This window comes from Neomonachus schauinslandi, chromosome 3 (assembly GCF_002201575.2).
Source record: "Neomonachus schauinslandi chromosome 3, ASM220157v2, whole genome shotgun sequence".
Classification (NCBI taxonomy): Eukaryota; Metazoa; Chordata; class Mammalia; order Carnivora; family Phocidae; genus Neomonachus; species Neomonachus schauinslandi.
Window position 1 is genome coordinate 74,692,809 of NC_058405.1, and position 14,844 is coordinate 74,707,652.

The 14,844-nt window shown below is 39.9% G+C and overlaps 1 protein-coding gene across 1 annotated transcript in view; it reads left to right on the forward strand.

Annotated features, from left to right (window-relative positions):
* Positions 1–14,844, forward strand: part of LOC110570205 (phospholipid-transporting ATPase IB-like) — a 180,179-nt gene that overhangs the window by 156,860 nt on the left and 8,475 nt on the right. Inside the window, 2 exon segments of the mRNA XM_021678187.2 lie at positions 830–937; positions 8,869–8,957. Of these exon segments, the coding sequence (XP_021533862.2) occupies positions 830–937; positions 8,869–8,957 (197 nt within the window).

A 14,844-nucleotide genomic window follows, 5' to 3' on the forward strand; every position in this document is an offset into this window, starting at 1 on the left:
TTGTTTTTCAGATAGGATTAAGTAATGGGCAGTACCTAATAGGATGAGAGCACTTGAGCCCTTAAGAAATCATCTCGTCTCTCAAATCACTGATTTATACACAGATGGTAACTCTGAGGTGCCCAGCACAGCCAGGTTTAGAACAGAGGTCTCCTATTCATTTTCCTTATGATTCCTCTGCTAACACAAATCACACAAGGCAACAGATCAGATCAACAGAAGGACCTACCTCCTTAGCATTTACCATTAAGAATTCGTCACAGTTCCCAGCCCCAGGCGCAGACAGTGATCCTTCAGCCAACATCCTCAACCTGAATGACATACATACTTGATATGCACAGAAAACCTTCCAGTTTCAGTCAATCTAAGAGTCACAACTTCTGCCATTGTCCCAGAATTATTCATGCAGAACAGATATGATAGGGTCAAATTTTTAGCCCTCTTAATGATTTCTGTTCAAACTTTTTTTTCTGAAGAGATCTTTGTTTTAATAAGTAGGCAGAAGCAGAAGTCTCATTGAATAACTTATCCTTGTACCAATTCTGATTGAGAGTTGACAGTTTCACTGAAGACACTGAATATCACTTGGCTTAGGTGACAAGGTACAGTTATTTTAGATACTTTAAATAATGGCTCCTTGAATCCACAGCAAAATAATCTGAGAAGGATGTTAGAAAGGAAATCTCAAGTATCAAGAATTCAAAAGATTATAATTTTCTTCATCTGAGTACATATGGCCTAGACAAATGATTTTGTCAGTTGAGAGTGTTATTTTTTTCTTTTAAATGGAAAAGGTTGAAGTGTTTCTGTAATATTTTTCTTTCTGCAGTTTAGTCATTTGGCCATTTGGGGAAGCATACTTATATGGCTGGTGTTTTTTGCAATTTACTCTTTCGTATGGCCCACAATTCCTATTGCTCCTGAAATGAGAGGACAGGTTAGTTTTATTAATTGTCAGTGGTGAGTATACTTTACATCCCTCTTGAAAACTTATGTTTGTTAATAGTAAAAGCTTATGTTATCTACTCTCAAAGTGATTTGGAAAGAGAAGAAAAAAATCAATGCAATTAGAAATAGTTGGTGATCCAGCCAAATTCTGGTGATGTTTTAAGTATTATTTTATCTAAAATCTCATTACCTCAAACTATATATGTTTACCATGGTTTCCAAACTTTTTATCTTTTGTGCATAACTGATAAAAGCTATAATCAATTCAGGATCATCCAAAATAGCTAATATTGTAATTATATTTTTTATGTATGTGCTATGTGCTATTTGGTACTTGGAAAGGACACATGACAAATAAGAAAACATTTTTTTTAAGATTTTATTTATTTGTTGCCAGAGAGATAGAGAGCACAAGTAGGCAGAGCGGCAGGCAGAGGGAGAGAGAGTAGCAGGCCCCCTGCTGAGCAGGGAGCCCGATGCAGGACTCAATCCCAGGACCCTGTGATAACCTGAGCCAAAGGCAGATGCTTAACTGACTGAGCCACCCAGGCACCCAAGAAAACATTTTTATTTGAAATTTTAAACCAGAATTGACATTCCTTGGAGCTCCAGAAGCTCCAGCTTCTAAATATTTTAAAGTTTCATGAAACTGTTATTTTGCTTATGTTAAACCTCAGGGGTGATATAGTTTTTAGAATTTTACAATTAGTTACATATTTCTAAATTCTACTTTGTCTATACTTATAATGGAGGATTAGGCCTATGATGCTTACAAAATGATTCACAGAATCACATGATTGTAGGACTAGAAATAGCCCTGGTCCAAGTCAGTCAGTTACTAAATAGAGAAACATAGGTCCAGAGTTGCCCAGTTCAATCCCTGTCTGTCTACCTATCTGTCATACTGTCTTTCTCTGTGGAAATAAGAGATGATCCTTGTACCCCTGGCCTGTGTCAGCCCAATTCTCAGGAAATAAGAATTTTAAGAGATTTCTTGTTTCAGCCACAACTAAGTGTCCAATATTGGAAAAGCCTGACAAAAACAACTCTAAAAACTAGAATATTTCTTCAAATAAGAAGTATTTGAAGACATTGGCTAGAAACCAACAGAGGTAATACTTGAGGACATGATTCTTGAATGAAGGGAAGCCTTTCCCTTCCTTATCTTGGCATCTTCCCTATGAGTATTTCTCAGCTTGCAGTAGAAGAAAAGGAGCCCAAAGTTAATGCAGTGATCTTACTAGGAGGAGGAGGTAGAATTCAGACTCCCAGGCTGCTGAAACGCCTGTACTTGAGGGATAAAACCCTCAAGAAGACGTAGCCACAGAGAAGTGAGAGGCATAGGCACAGAACCAGGGAAAGATTTTGATAGGGCCAAGGGTAGTTTGAAGCTTGGTTTTGCCCTTAACTATCATGGCCTTATTCCCAGGCTGTAGTACTCTCTTCTAATTTGAGGCATTTACTTCTAGGGCATGGCTTTTCTGGGATCTCAAGAAGACTCTGGATGTTTACCAAGGGCATTTCCACTTGGCAAGACTTAAACTACAATCTCTATCTCCCCAACATTGGTGGGCACCAAGTCTTGCTTGGTTTTTCAACCCGCTGTTTTCTGCTGAGTCTCTGGAAGTCTCGACATACACATGCACTGCTTAAAAGTCAGTCCAGGGGTGGCTGGGTGGTTCAGTTGGTTAAGCATCTGCCTTCAGCTCAGGTTATGATCCCAGGGTCCTGGGATCGAGCCCCATGTTGGGCTCCCTGCTCAGCAGGGAGCCTGCTTCTCCCTCTTCCTCTGCCTGTTGCTCCCCCTGCTTCTGTGCTCTCTCTCTCTTTCAAATAAATAAAATCCTTTAAAAAATTTACAAGTCAGTCCAGGAGTTAAGGGCAATTGACATACTTCATTTATGTGTCAAAGAGGAAATTGGACATTATGAACTAAATGAAAATGAAAACATGATGTATCAAAATTTATAAGAGGCAGTTGATGTAGTACTTAGAGGGAAATTTTTAGCACTGTAGCTATAAAAAAGAATGTTTTCAAATAAACAGCTCTAGCTTCCACATTAAGAAGCTAGAAAAAAGACAAATGAAACCCAGCTGAGAAGAAGAAAGTAAATAATAAAGATAAAATGACCAAATTATACAATGGGCAAAATATTCAAATAGATACTTCACCAAAGAATATATGTGAATAACAAAGCCAATGAAAAGATGCTCAACATCATTAGTTATGAGGTAAATACAAATTAAAACCAAAATGAGATAGCAACACACAACTATTAGCATGGCTAAAATTATAAAAATGTCAACACCAAGTGTTGCTGACGATGTGGAGCAATTGCAACTCTCATATGCTGCTCATAAGAATGTAAAATGGTACAACTGCTTTGGAAAGCAGTTTGGCAGTTTCATAAAGGTGTAATGTACATATACATAAGACCCTGTCATTCCACTCCCTGTGAAAGCCTATGTCCACACAAAGACTTGAGCATGAATATTCATAGCAACTTTGTTTGCAATGGCCAAAACTAGAAACAACCCAAAAGTGCACTGACAGGTGAATGAAAAGACAAATCACCATACAATAGACTATTATTCAGCAATAAAAAGGAAACAAAAACTATTGACCCATACAACAACATGGATGGCTCTCAAAATAATTATGTTAAGAGAAATAAACCAGGCCAAAAAGTTTGCAAACTGTATGGATCTGTTTATAAAAATTCCCAACAAAGGGGCACCTGGGTGGCTCAGTTGGTTAAGCGACTGCCTTCGGCTCAGGTCATGATCCTGGAGTCCTGGGATCGAGTCCCGCATCGGGCTCCCTGCTCGGCAGGGAGCCTGCTTCTCCCTCTGACCCTCCCCCCTCTCATGCTCTCTCTATCTCTCAAATAAATAAATAAATAATCTTTAAAAAAAAAATTCCCAACAAATTTATAGTGGCAAAAAGCAGATCAATGGTTAACTGGAGACAGGTGGTGGGTGGGATGTGGCAGGGAAGGGCAGGAAGGAATGTTCACATTGCAGGATAAGGAGACTCCTAGGGTGCTAGATATATTCTTGATTGTGGTAATGATCTTATTAGCATAATGTATGTCAAACATGTCAAATTGTTCACTTTAAATATGTTCAGTATATTGTAAGCCAATTATGTCTTGATAAGCTTCTTTAAATAATATTTAAATGAGCCCTAATTCATAAATGTGGTGAAATAAGTACTGTAGTAAGGGAATGGTGATAAGCTCATTTTGTTCCCATTTTAGGAGAGAATATTTATATTGTCATAAGTTCTGCATTAAAATTGAGAATTTTAGTGAAAAACAGAGCTTTTTCCCTAAGATCAGGAACAAGACAAGCATATCCACTCTCACCACTTCTATTCAACATAGTACTGGAAGCCCTAGCCACAGCAATCAGACAAGAAAAAGAAATAAAAGACACACAAATTGGTAAGGAAGAAGTAAATCTGTCACTATTTGCAAATGACATGATACTATATATAGAAAACCCTGAGGACTCCACCAAAAAAACTACTGGAACAGATAAATGAATTCAGTAAGGTCACAGGATACAAAATTAATATACAGAAATCAGTTGCATTTCTATACGCTAATAATGAAGTAGCAGAAAGAGAAATTAAGAAAACAATCCATTTACAATTGCACCAATAATAATATAATACCTAGGAATAAACTTAACCAAGGAGTGACAGGTCTGTACTCTGAAAACTATATAACATTGATGAAAGAAATTGAGGATGACAAACAAATGGGAAGATATTCCATGCTCATGGATTGGGAGAACAAATACTGTTAAAATGTATTACCCAAATCAGCACATTTAATGCAATCCCTAACAAATACCAACAGTATTTTTCACAGAACTAGAACAAATAATCCTAAAATTTGTATGGAACCAGAAAATACTCTGAATAGCCAAAGCAATATTGAAAAAGAAGAACAGGGCTACCTGGGTGGCTCAGTTTGTTAAGCGTCTGACTCTTGATTTCTGCTCAGGTCATGGTCTCACAGTTGTGAAATTGAGCCCCATGTCAGGCTCCACGCTTGGTTGTGGAACCTGCTTAAGACTCTCTCATTCCATCTCCCCCCCCCCCCCCCAGCTCTCTCTCCCTCTCTCTCTCTCAAGAAAAAGAAGAACAAACCCAGAGGTATCACAATCCCAGTTTTCAAGATACTGCAAATCTATAGTAATCAAAGCAGCATGGTACTGGCACAAAAATAGACACATATATCAATGGAGCAGAATAGAGAACCCAGAAATAAACTCATGATTACATGGTCAATTAATCTTCAACAAAGGAGGCAAGAATATGCAATGGGAAAGAAGACACTCACTTCAACAAATGTTGTTGGGAAAATTGGATGGCTACATGCAAAAGAATGAAATTGGACCACTTTTTACACCACACACAAAAATAAACTAAAATTGACTTATATATTTATTTATTTTTAAAGGTTATTTTTTCCTTTGAATGGGCCACACTTTCCTATTTCTTTGTATGTCTTATGAATTTTTTGTTGAACACTGGAAATTTAAATCTAATAATGTGGTAACTCTGGAAATAAAATTTTCCCTTCTCCCCAAGTTTTGCTGGTTTTTGTTATTTTTATTTGTTTATTGTAGGCTGCCTCTGTGCTGAGGATCAACTTGAGGCATACATTTACTGTCCTCTTAGGTCTTTTCTAGACTTCTCCCTGGGCACAAGTGGTCACTTTTTAATTTTACTTGTATATGTAGCTATTTTTGAATGCCCTAGTTTTAAATATGTCTGGCTCCTAAAAGGGGAAAAATGAAAAAAATGGAGTGGAAAAAGAGTTCTGGTGTTTTAAGGCCCTCTGAAGTCACTTCAGCCAGAGGGGAGGGGCTTGGAACAATGCAGGGATGTACAACAACACTTGCTGTCTGCCCCTTTGCACCTCTGTGATCAGAAGCAGCAGTCAGTGATCAAAGACCTCCAATATTTGGATAACAGGTTTCTTTCCCCCAGCCAGCATCCCCTAACCTGTATGCAAGATGCTCCAGAAATATGTGACTGGGAGTGTATGATGGGTAGCTGCTACTACTGGGTAGTGCTAAGAGCTGAAACTGACCAAAGCTAAACACAATTTACCATGCAAGTCACCCCCTGGAATATGCAAGCCTTCAACAGATTTCAGAGTTCAAGAACAGACACATTCTATGAGTGCAGTTTTGTTGTCTAGGGGGAAGACAGATCCCCATTGCTGCTTATTCTGCCATCATCCTAGAATACTGTTACATTTATTTCTGCTCTGATCTTTATTATTTCCTTCCTTTTGGCTGTGGGCTTAGTTGTTCTTGTTTTTCTAGTTCATTAAGTTGTTAAGTTAGATTGTTTAAGACCTTTTTTTTTTCTTGATATAAACATTTATTGCTATAAACTTCCTTCTTAAAATTGCTTTTATCATACCCCAGTTTTTGGTACGTTGTGTTCTCATTTTTGTTTGTCTAAAGATACTTTCCAATTTCCTTTTCTGTTTCTCAACTATTTTTGTTGAGCTTTGTTTTTTAATTAAGGTATAATTAATCTACAGTGTTATATTAATTTCAAGTGTATAACAACTCTATATGTTATGCTATGCTCACTTCCAAGTGTAACTACCATCCATCACCATACAATGCTATTATGGTACCCTTGACTATATTCACTGTGCTATACCTTTAATACCATGACGTATTCATTCCATTAGTGGAATTACTGGATCATATAGTGTTTCTTTTTAATTTTTGAAGGACCTCCATAGTGTTTTCCACAGTGGCTTGCACCAATTTACATTCCTGACAGTGCATGAGGACTCCTTTTCTCCACATCCTCACCAACATTTGTTATTTTTTGTTTTAATTCTAGCCATTCTGACAGGTATGAGGTGTGGTTTTGACTTGCATTTCTCTGATTATTAGGGATGTTGGGCATCCTTTCATGTGTCTATTGACTATCTGCAAATCTTCCTTAGAAAAATATCTATTTGGGTTCTCTGCCAATTTTTAGTTGAAATATTTCTTTTTTCTTTCTTTCTTTTTTTTTGGTGTTGGCTTCTGTAAGTTCTTTATATATTTTGGATTTTAATTTCTGATTGGATATATGATTTGCAAATATCTCCCATTCAGTAGGTTGTCTTTTTGCTTTGTGGCCCAAGATGTGATCTATCCTGTATAGTGTTCCATGTGCACTGGAGAGGAATGTGTATTCTTGTGCTGTTGGATCAAATGTTCTGTATGTGTCTATAAGGTCCATTTTGTCTATTGTGTTATACAGGTAAGCTGTTTCCTTATTGATTTTTCCATCCAAATGATCCTATCCATTGTTGAAAGTGAAGTATTGAATTCCTACTATTATTATATTGCTCTGACTTTGCTCCTTCAGTTTTGTTAGTACCTGGTTTAAATATTTAGGTGCACCAATGTTGGGTGCAAATAAATTTACATTTCTTATATCCTCTTAATGAATTGACCCTCATACTATACAGTGACCTTCTTTGTCTCTTATGACCAATTTGGCCTGAATGTCATTTTCTCTAATATAAGTATAGCCACTCCTGCTCTCTTTTGGTTACCATTTACTTGTAATATATTTTTCAATACCTTTACTTTAAGTGTCCTTAAAGCTGAAGTGAGTCTCTTAGCAGCAGCATACTGTTAGATCTATTTTTGTTTTTAGATTTTATTTATTTTAGAGAGAGAAAGAGAGAGCATGCATAAGCTGGGGGGTAGGGGCAGAGGGAGAAACAGATTCCCCACTGAGCAGGGAGCCCAATGCAGGGCTTGATCCCAGGACCCTGGATCATGACTTGAGCTGGAGGCAGATGCATAGCTGACTGAGCCACCCAGGCACACCTGGATCTTATTTTTTTATCCATTCAGTCACTCTGTGTCTTTTGATTGGAGAATTTAATCCATTTACATTTGAAGTAATTACAGATAGGTAAGGACTTACTATTGCCATTTTAACAAAATTTATCATTCTCACAGTTCCTAAAGATAAAGCACAGAATGCCACATAGGACCACGAGGAAAAGATACCAGGGTTATCAGAAGGCAGAACACAGGAGTTGGGGAGCACTTAGGCCTTGCCTTTTTTGGGGTTTCCATAAGAAAACAAGGCAGAGCAGGGTAAACAACCCAGGAATGGCTAGTTTGAGTGATAGTTTGATTTTTGCAGGCTTTGGGCTAGAGGTGGTTTCTAGTTGCCTGGTCCCTGGTTCTGGGATGATTACAGCAGAGGAATATTGCCTCCTGGGGTGTATGGGTCAGTTAGAGGAGATAGGGCTGTGGATTTAGCCCTTGAGTTTGCAGATCAAAAGCATCCTCCCAGTTGAGATCTTACTATCTCTAAGAACAGACTAGCCCTGGGAGGGGCAGTCTCCAGATAGAAAGGTTTTTTAAGATGTTGAAATATTAGAATATACAGAAAATTAAAAATATATAAACAATACAGAGGCTTACCTGGTATCAAGTCAGTACAGTCCTTATTGAATTAAAGTGATTTGTCAGTTACCAATTTGTCAGGCAGAGAGAAGAGTGAATTTTTTCAAGGGACTATAATGGCATAATTGCCTTACACACAATGTCTGGAAGTTAAAGTTGTATTGCTAGGTAATATTGCTAGGTAATACTCTTGCATTCCTGAGATACGACTTATTTGATCAAAATATTTTTTTAGTTGGTTGTTTATAGAATATACTATTAAATTAAGCTAGCTAATACTATAGTTAGGCTTTATTTACTCACATTGATTTAGTAGTTCTAGACTCTTATGACTGCACCCATACATGCATCTCCAGGTTTTTGTGGAGGAGAAGGGAAACTGAAAGTTGCACTTTCTACCCTATACTGACAAACTAAAAGATTCCTATTTAAATATTCTTTATTTCTGTTTATTTGCAGGTCAATATGGTCCTGGCTTGTCCACACTTCTGGCTGGGTTTTTTCATAGTCCCCACTGTGTGCCTGATTCTAAATTTAATATGGAAATCGTAAGTTGAAAAATGAAGTAGTAACCAAAAGATACGTTGTCATAGTTAATTGTCCTTTTCCAATTATATGGTTTTCAAGTTAAATTTAAAAATCTGCCATTTTATGAATATTAAAAGTCATGGAACTTTTAGAGGAAGTAAATGCCCTGTGCCTTTGCCACTGATTTACCAGCAATCAATTTAGGGGGAAAAAAAAAGATGGGAATCAAAATTCACAAGAGGTAGAATTTGTAGTGATATTACCTAGTTTGTGATTTTTTTTCTGAACAGTCATCCATTTACTCTTTAGAAGTGGGACTTATATAACTTCTATCCACTTTAGAGGAACCAAAACCTGATATCAGAGGGTCACAGATTAAAAGCTAATAAGAAATAGGGAGATATTCAAATTAGAAAGACATTCTTCACTTTTTAAAAACATTTGGAATAAGAATCTGTCAAATACAGTTCTCCCAGAATATGTAACTATTAGATTACAGAATCCTCCCACTTTTTTTTTTTTAACCAACAGGGAAAAAAGCTTTAAACTAAGGTGCTAGAAATCCCTGAAATCCCTAATGTGGGACAAAAAAATCCGTGAAATTACAAGATTTTAAATCAACTTACATACGATCATTGTACATAATCTGCAACATAAACAGAGATCTGGAACATTACAAATTTCAAACTAAGAAACAGAGAAAGGAATATTCTAGAAGGGATAATATTAATTTTGCTTTTTAATGTCCAATTCTTCCTTAATCCTTCTATGTATCAGGGCAAACACAATTATTTGAGAAAATGTGCCCTCAGATCCAAAGAGATGTACAAATGAGTATTTGGAACATAATTTGTTTAGAAATTGGGCACACCTACATGCATTTAAATGGATTCGTCTGGAAGTGAGGGCTGAGATGCATCTGCCTCTACTGTTTTCCAGGAAACTTTGCCTAGTAAATTCCATAGTTATGTAAGGATACCAAATTTTTGCTTGATAATGTGTAACTGTGAGATGGCTAAAATTTAATACTAATATCCCTGAAAAATTTTTGGAAAGTGATCCATGGTATTGAAAGAAGGTCTTAACTTGGATCTTTTAAAACCTATGATCTCACTCATATGTGGAACATAAGGAATAGCACGGAAGACCATAGGGGAAGGGAGGGGAAACTGAAGGGGGAAATCAGAGAGGGAAACAAACTATGAGAGACTCTGGACTCTAGGGAAACAAACTGAGGATTTTAGAGGGGAAGGGGGGTGAAGGGATGGGATAGCCTGGTTATGAGTATTAAGGAGGGCACTTGTGGTGATGAGCACTGGGTGTTATAAGCAACTAATGAATCATTGAGCACTACATCAAAAACTAATGATGTTATTATAGCCACCACTAACTGAAGATAATAAAAATAAATAAATAAAAATAAAATCTGTGGGGGAGGAGCAAGATGGTAGAGGAGCAGGAGACCTAAATTTTGTCTGGTCCCAGGAATTCAGCTAGATAGGGATCAAACCATTCTGAACACCTACGAACTCAACAGGAGATTGAAGAAGAGAATAGCAACAACTCTCTGAACAGAAAAGCAACCACTTTCTGGAAGGTAGGACGTGCGGAGAAGTGAATCTGAGGCAATATTTGGGAAGATAGCGGGGGTGGGGTCCTCCGTCAGCCGCTACCAGCAAGTGATAGAGCAACGGAGCACAAAATCAGAACTTTTAGAAGTCGGCTCTGCTGAGGGGCATTGCTCCAGTGGCTAAGCGGGAGGTGGAACCCTCCCCGGGACAGTGTAGTCTCAGGACCCTTGGGGTCACAGAAAGACCAGGGGTGCCTGAGTGCAGCAGAGCTCCCAGATACCGGAGCGGGAAAGCCAGCTGCAGAGATGGAGCCAAGGCACAGGCCCTCAGCCTGGGGTTGCCATAAACCGTGATCTGCAGCACAGTCGGGCCACTGCTCCTCCAGCAGGGACCCAACAAGTGGCAGATCTGGGGACACTCCCCTTCCCCCCCCAGGAGGAGCGGTGTGGGAGTGCACTGCACGGATCTGCTGGGTTTGGAGACTCCACACGGGGTGGTGCACCAGAGATAGAAACACTAGGTCACAGGCCGGGTGAGCATGGAGTGCGGCGAGACTGGGGAGACAGGAGTGACTGACTGCTTTTCTCTGGGGGCTCACTGAGGAGTGGGGCCCTGAGTTCTCAGCTCCTCCAGCTCCTCCGGGGCGGAGATTGGGAGGCTGCCATTTTCACTCTTGGCCTCCAAAGCTGTATGGAAAGCTTGCAGGGAACAAAAGCTCCCGAGAGCAAACTCGAGCAGATTACTTAGCCCAGACCGGCAAGGGCGGGGCAATTCCACCTCTGGCAAAGACATTTGGAAACCACGGCAACAGGCTCCTCCCCCAGAAGATCAGCAAGAACAGCCAGCCAAGACCAAGTTTACCGATCAATGAGAACAGCAGAACTCCAGCGCTAGGGGAATACTGCATATAGAATTTATGGCTTTTTTCTCATGATTCTTTAGTCTTTCAAAGTTAATTTTAAAATTTTTTTTTAATTTTTCTTTTTCCCCTTTTCTACCAACATCTTATCAATCCCTTTTTAAAAAATATTTTTTATTTTTCATTTTTAGGGACATATTCTAGCCCTTCATCATAGTTAACCTTATTTTCAGTATATATATAAGTTGTTCTCTCTTTAAAATTTTGGGATATGGGAACAGGAGGGGGTAAAGATGGCGGAGGAGTAGGGGACCCTATTTAAACTGGTCCCCGGAATTGAGCTGGATATCTACCAGACCACTCTGAGCACCCATGAAACCAGCCTGAGATGTAAGAAGATCTAGATCTCTATAAACAAAATATTGCAGGCAGTTGGTTTCGAGGTACGAAGCAGGGAGCCGTGATTCCGCAGGCAGATATCGGAGGATAAACAGCAGTGGGAGGGTGCCTGGCCACGGAGATCCTACACCTCCAGTGAGTGACAGCCTTGCGCACTGGGGGCCAGGAACAGACTCGCAGACTGGTAGCAGTGGGGAAAGGACTTTAGGGCAGCCCCCAGAGTGGAAACCCGGAGCGGCGGGGTCACGTCTGCAAACTGTAACCCCTGGGGTGGAATCCCGGAGCGACGGGGTCGTGCATGCGCAAACTGAGAGCGGCTGGCGGTTTTAGAAGCACAAAGGGCAGAGACGGCCCAACCTGGAGGCAGGACTAGGGGCGCTGTGGAGGGGCGCACAACCCAGGACGCTGCAGTTTATAGCAGCACGGACAGAAACAGAGATGGTATGGCCTGGAGAGCTCACTGAAGAACAGACTGTGATCTCTCTGCTCTGAGGCAGAGGGCTGGAAACCGTCTCTTCTGCTCTGACTCGCGGAAGAGATGCAGAAAGCCACCAGAGAACAAAACCCCAAGAACCGATTCCCACTGAGCCCATCCCCCACCAGAGGGGGGCAGGGCAACTCCACCCAAATGGGGTTGCCTGAGTAACAGTGCGGCAGGCCCCTCCCACAGGAGAGAGGCTGGGAAAACAAGAGGCCAGCAACCCTAAGGTCCCAAGAAGACACGTGCATCTTGCTTGGGTGCTGGTCAATAATTTGGACTCTATACATTCCCTCAAACACCCATCAACAGAATGACTAGGAGGAGGAGCCCCCAAAATAGAAAAGACTCAGAGATTATGACTTATGCTGCAGATTTACAAATGGATGCAGATATAACCAAGATGTCAGAGATGGAATTCAGGCTAGCAATTGTGAAGACAATACCTCAATATCATAAAAGCCATCTATGAAAAACACACAGCAAATATCATTCTCAATGGGGAAAAACGGAGAGCTTTCCCCCTAAGGTCAGGAACACAGCAGGGATGTCCACTATCACCACTGCTATTCAACATAGTATTAGAAGTCCTAGCCACAGCAATCAGACAACAAAAAGAAATAAAAGGCATCCAAATCGGCAAAGAAGAAGTCAAACTCTCACTCTTTGCAGATGATATGATACTTTATGTGGAAAACCCAAAGACTCCACCCCAAAACTGCTAGAACTCATACAGGAATTCAGTAAAGTGGCAGGATATAAAATCAATGCATAGAAATCAGTGGCATTCCTATACACCAACAAGACAGAAGAAAGAGAAATTAAGGAGTCAATCCCTTTTACAATTGCACCCCAAACCATAAGATAGCTAGGAATAAATCTAACCAAAGAGGCAAAGAATCTGTACTCAGAAAACTATAAAATACTCATGAAAGAAATTGAGGAAGACACAAAGAAATGGAAAAACGTTTCATGCTCATGGATTGGAAGAACAAATATTGTGAAGATGTCAATGCTACCTAGAGCAATCTACACATTCAATGCAATCCCCATCAAAATACCATCCACTTTTTTCAAAGAAATGGAACAAATAACCCTAAAATTTGTATGGAACCAGAAAAGACCCCGAATAGCCAGAGGAATGTAGAAAAAGAAAAGCAAAGCTGGTGGCATCACAATTCCAGACTTCAGGCTCTATTACAAAGCTGTCATCATCAAGACAGTATGTACTGGCACAAAAACAGACACATAGATCAGTGGAACAGAGTAGAGAGCCCAGAAATGGACCCTCAACTCTATGGTCAACTCATCTTTGACAAAGCAGGAAAGAATGTCCAGTGGAAAAAAGACAGTCTCTTCAACAAATGGTGTTGGGAAAATTGGACAGCCACATGCAGAAGAATGAAACTGGACCATTTCCTTACACCACACACAAAAATAGACTCAAAATGGTTGAAAGACCTCAATGTGAGACAGGAGTCCATCAAAACCCTAAAGGAGAACACAGATAGCAACTTCTTCGACCTCAGCTGCTGCAACTTCTTCCTAGAAACATCGCCAAAGGCAAGGGAAGCAAGGGCAAAAATGAACTATTGGGATTTCATCAGGATAAAAAGCTTTTGCACAGCAAAAGAAACAGTCAACAAAACCAAAAGACAACCGACAGAATGGGAGAAGATATTTGCAAATGACATGTCAGATAAAGGGCTAGTATCCAAAATCTATGAAGAACTTACCAAACTCAACACCCAAAGAACAAATGATCCAATCAAGAAATGGGCAGAAGACATGAACAGACATTTTTCCAAAGACATCCAAATGGCCAACAGACACATTAAAAAGTGCTCAACATCGCTCGGCATCAGGAAAATCCAAATCAAAACCTCAATGAGATACCACCTCACACCAGTCAGAATGGCTAAAATTAACAAGTCAGGAAACAACAGATGTTGGTGGGGATGCGGAGAAAGGGGAACCCTCCTACACTTGATGGGAATACAAGCTGGTGCAGCCTCTATGGAAAACAGTTCCTCAAAAAGCTGAAAATAGAGCTACCCTATGACCCAGCAATTGCACTACTGGGTATTTACCCCAAAGATACAAATGTAGGGATCCAGAGGGGTACATGCACCCCGATGTTTATAGCAGCAAAGTCCACAATAGCCAAACTGTGGAAAGAGCCACGATGTCCATCGACAGATGAATGGATAAAGAAGATGTGGTATATATATACAATGGAATATTATGCAGCCATGAAAAGGAATGAAATCTTGCCATTTGCAACAACATGGATGGAACTGGAGGGTATTACGCTGAGCAAAATAAGTCAATCAGAGAAAGACATGTATCATATGACCTCACTGATATGAGGAATTCTTAATCTCAGGAAACAAACTGAGGATTGCTGGAGTGGTGGGGGTGGGAGGGATGGGGTGGCTGGGTGATAGACATTGGGGAGGGTATGTGCTATGGTGAGTGCTGTGAATTGTGTAAGACTGTTGAATCACAGACCTGTACCTCTGAAACAAATCATACATTATATGTTAAAAAAAGAAGATAGTAGGAAGGGAAAAATCAAGGGGGGGAAATCGGGGGGGGGG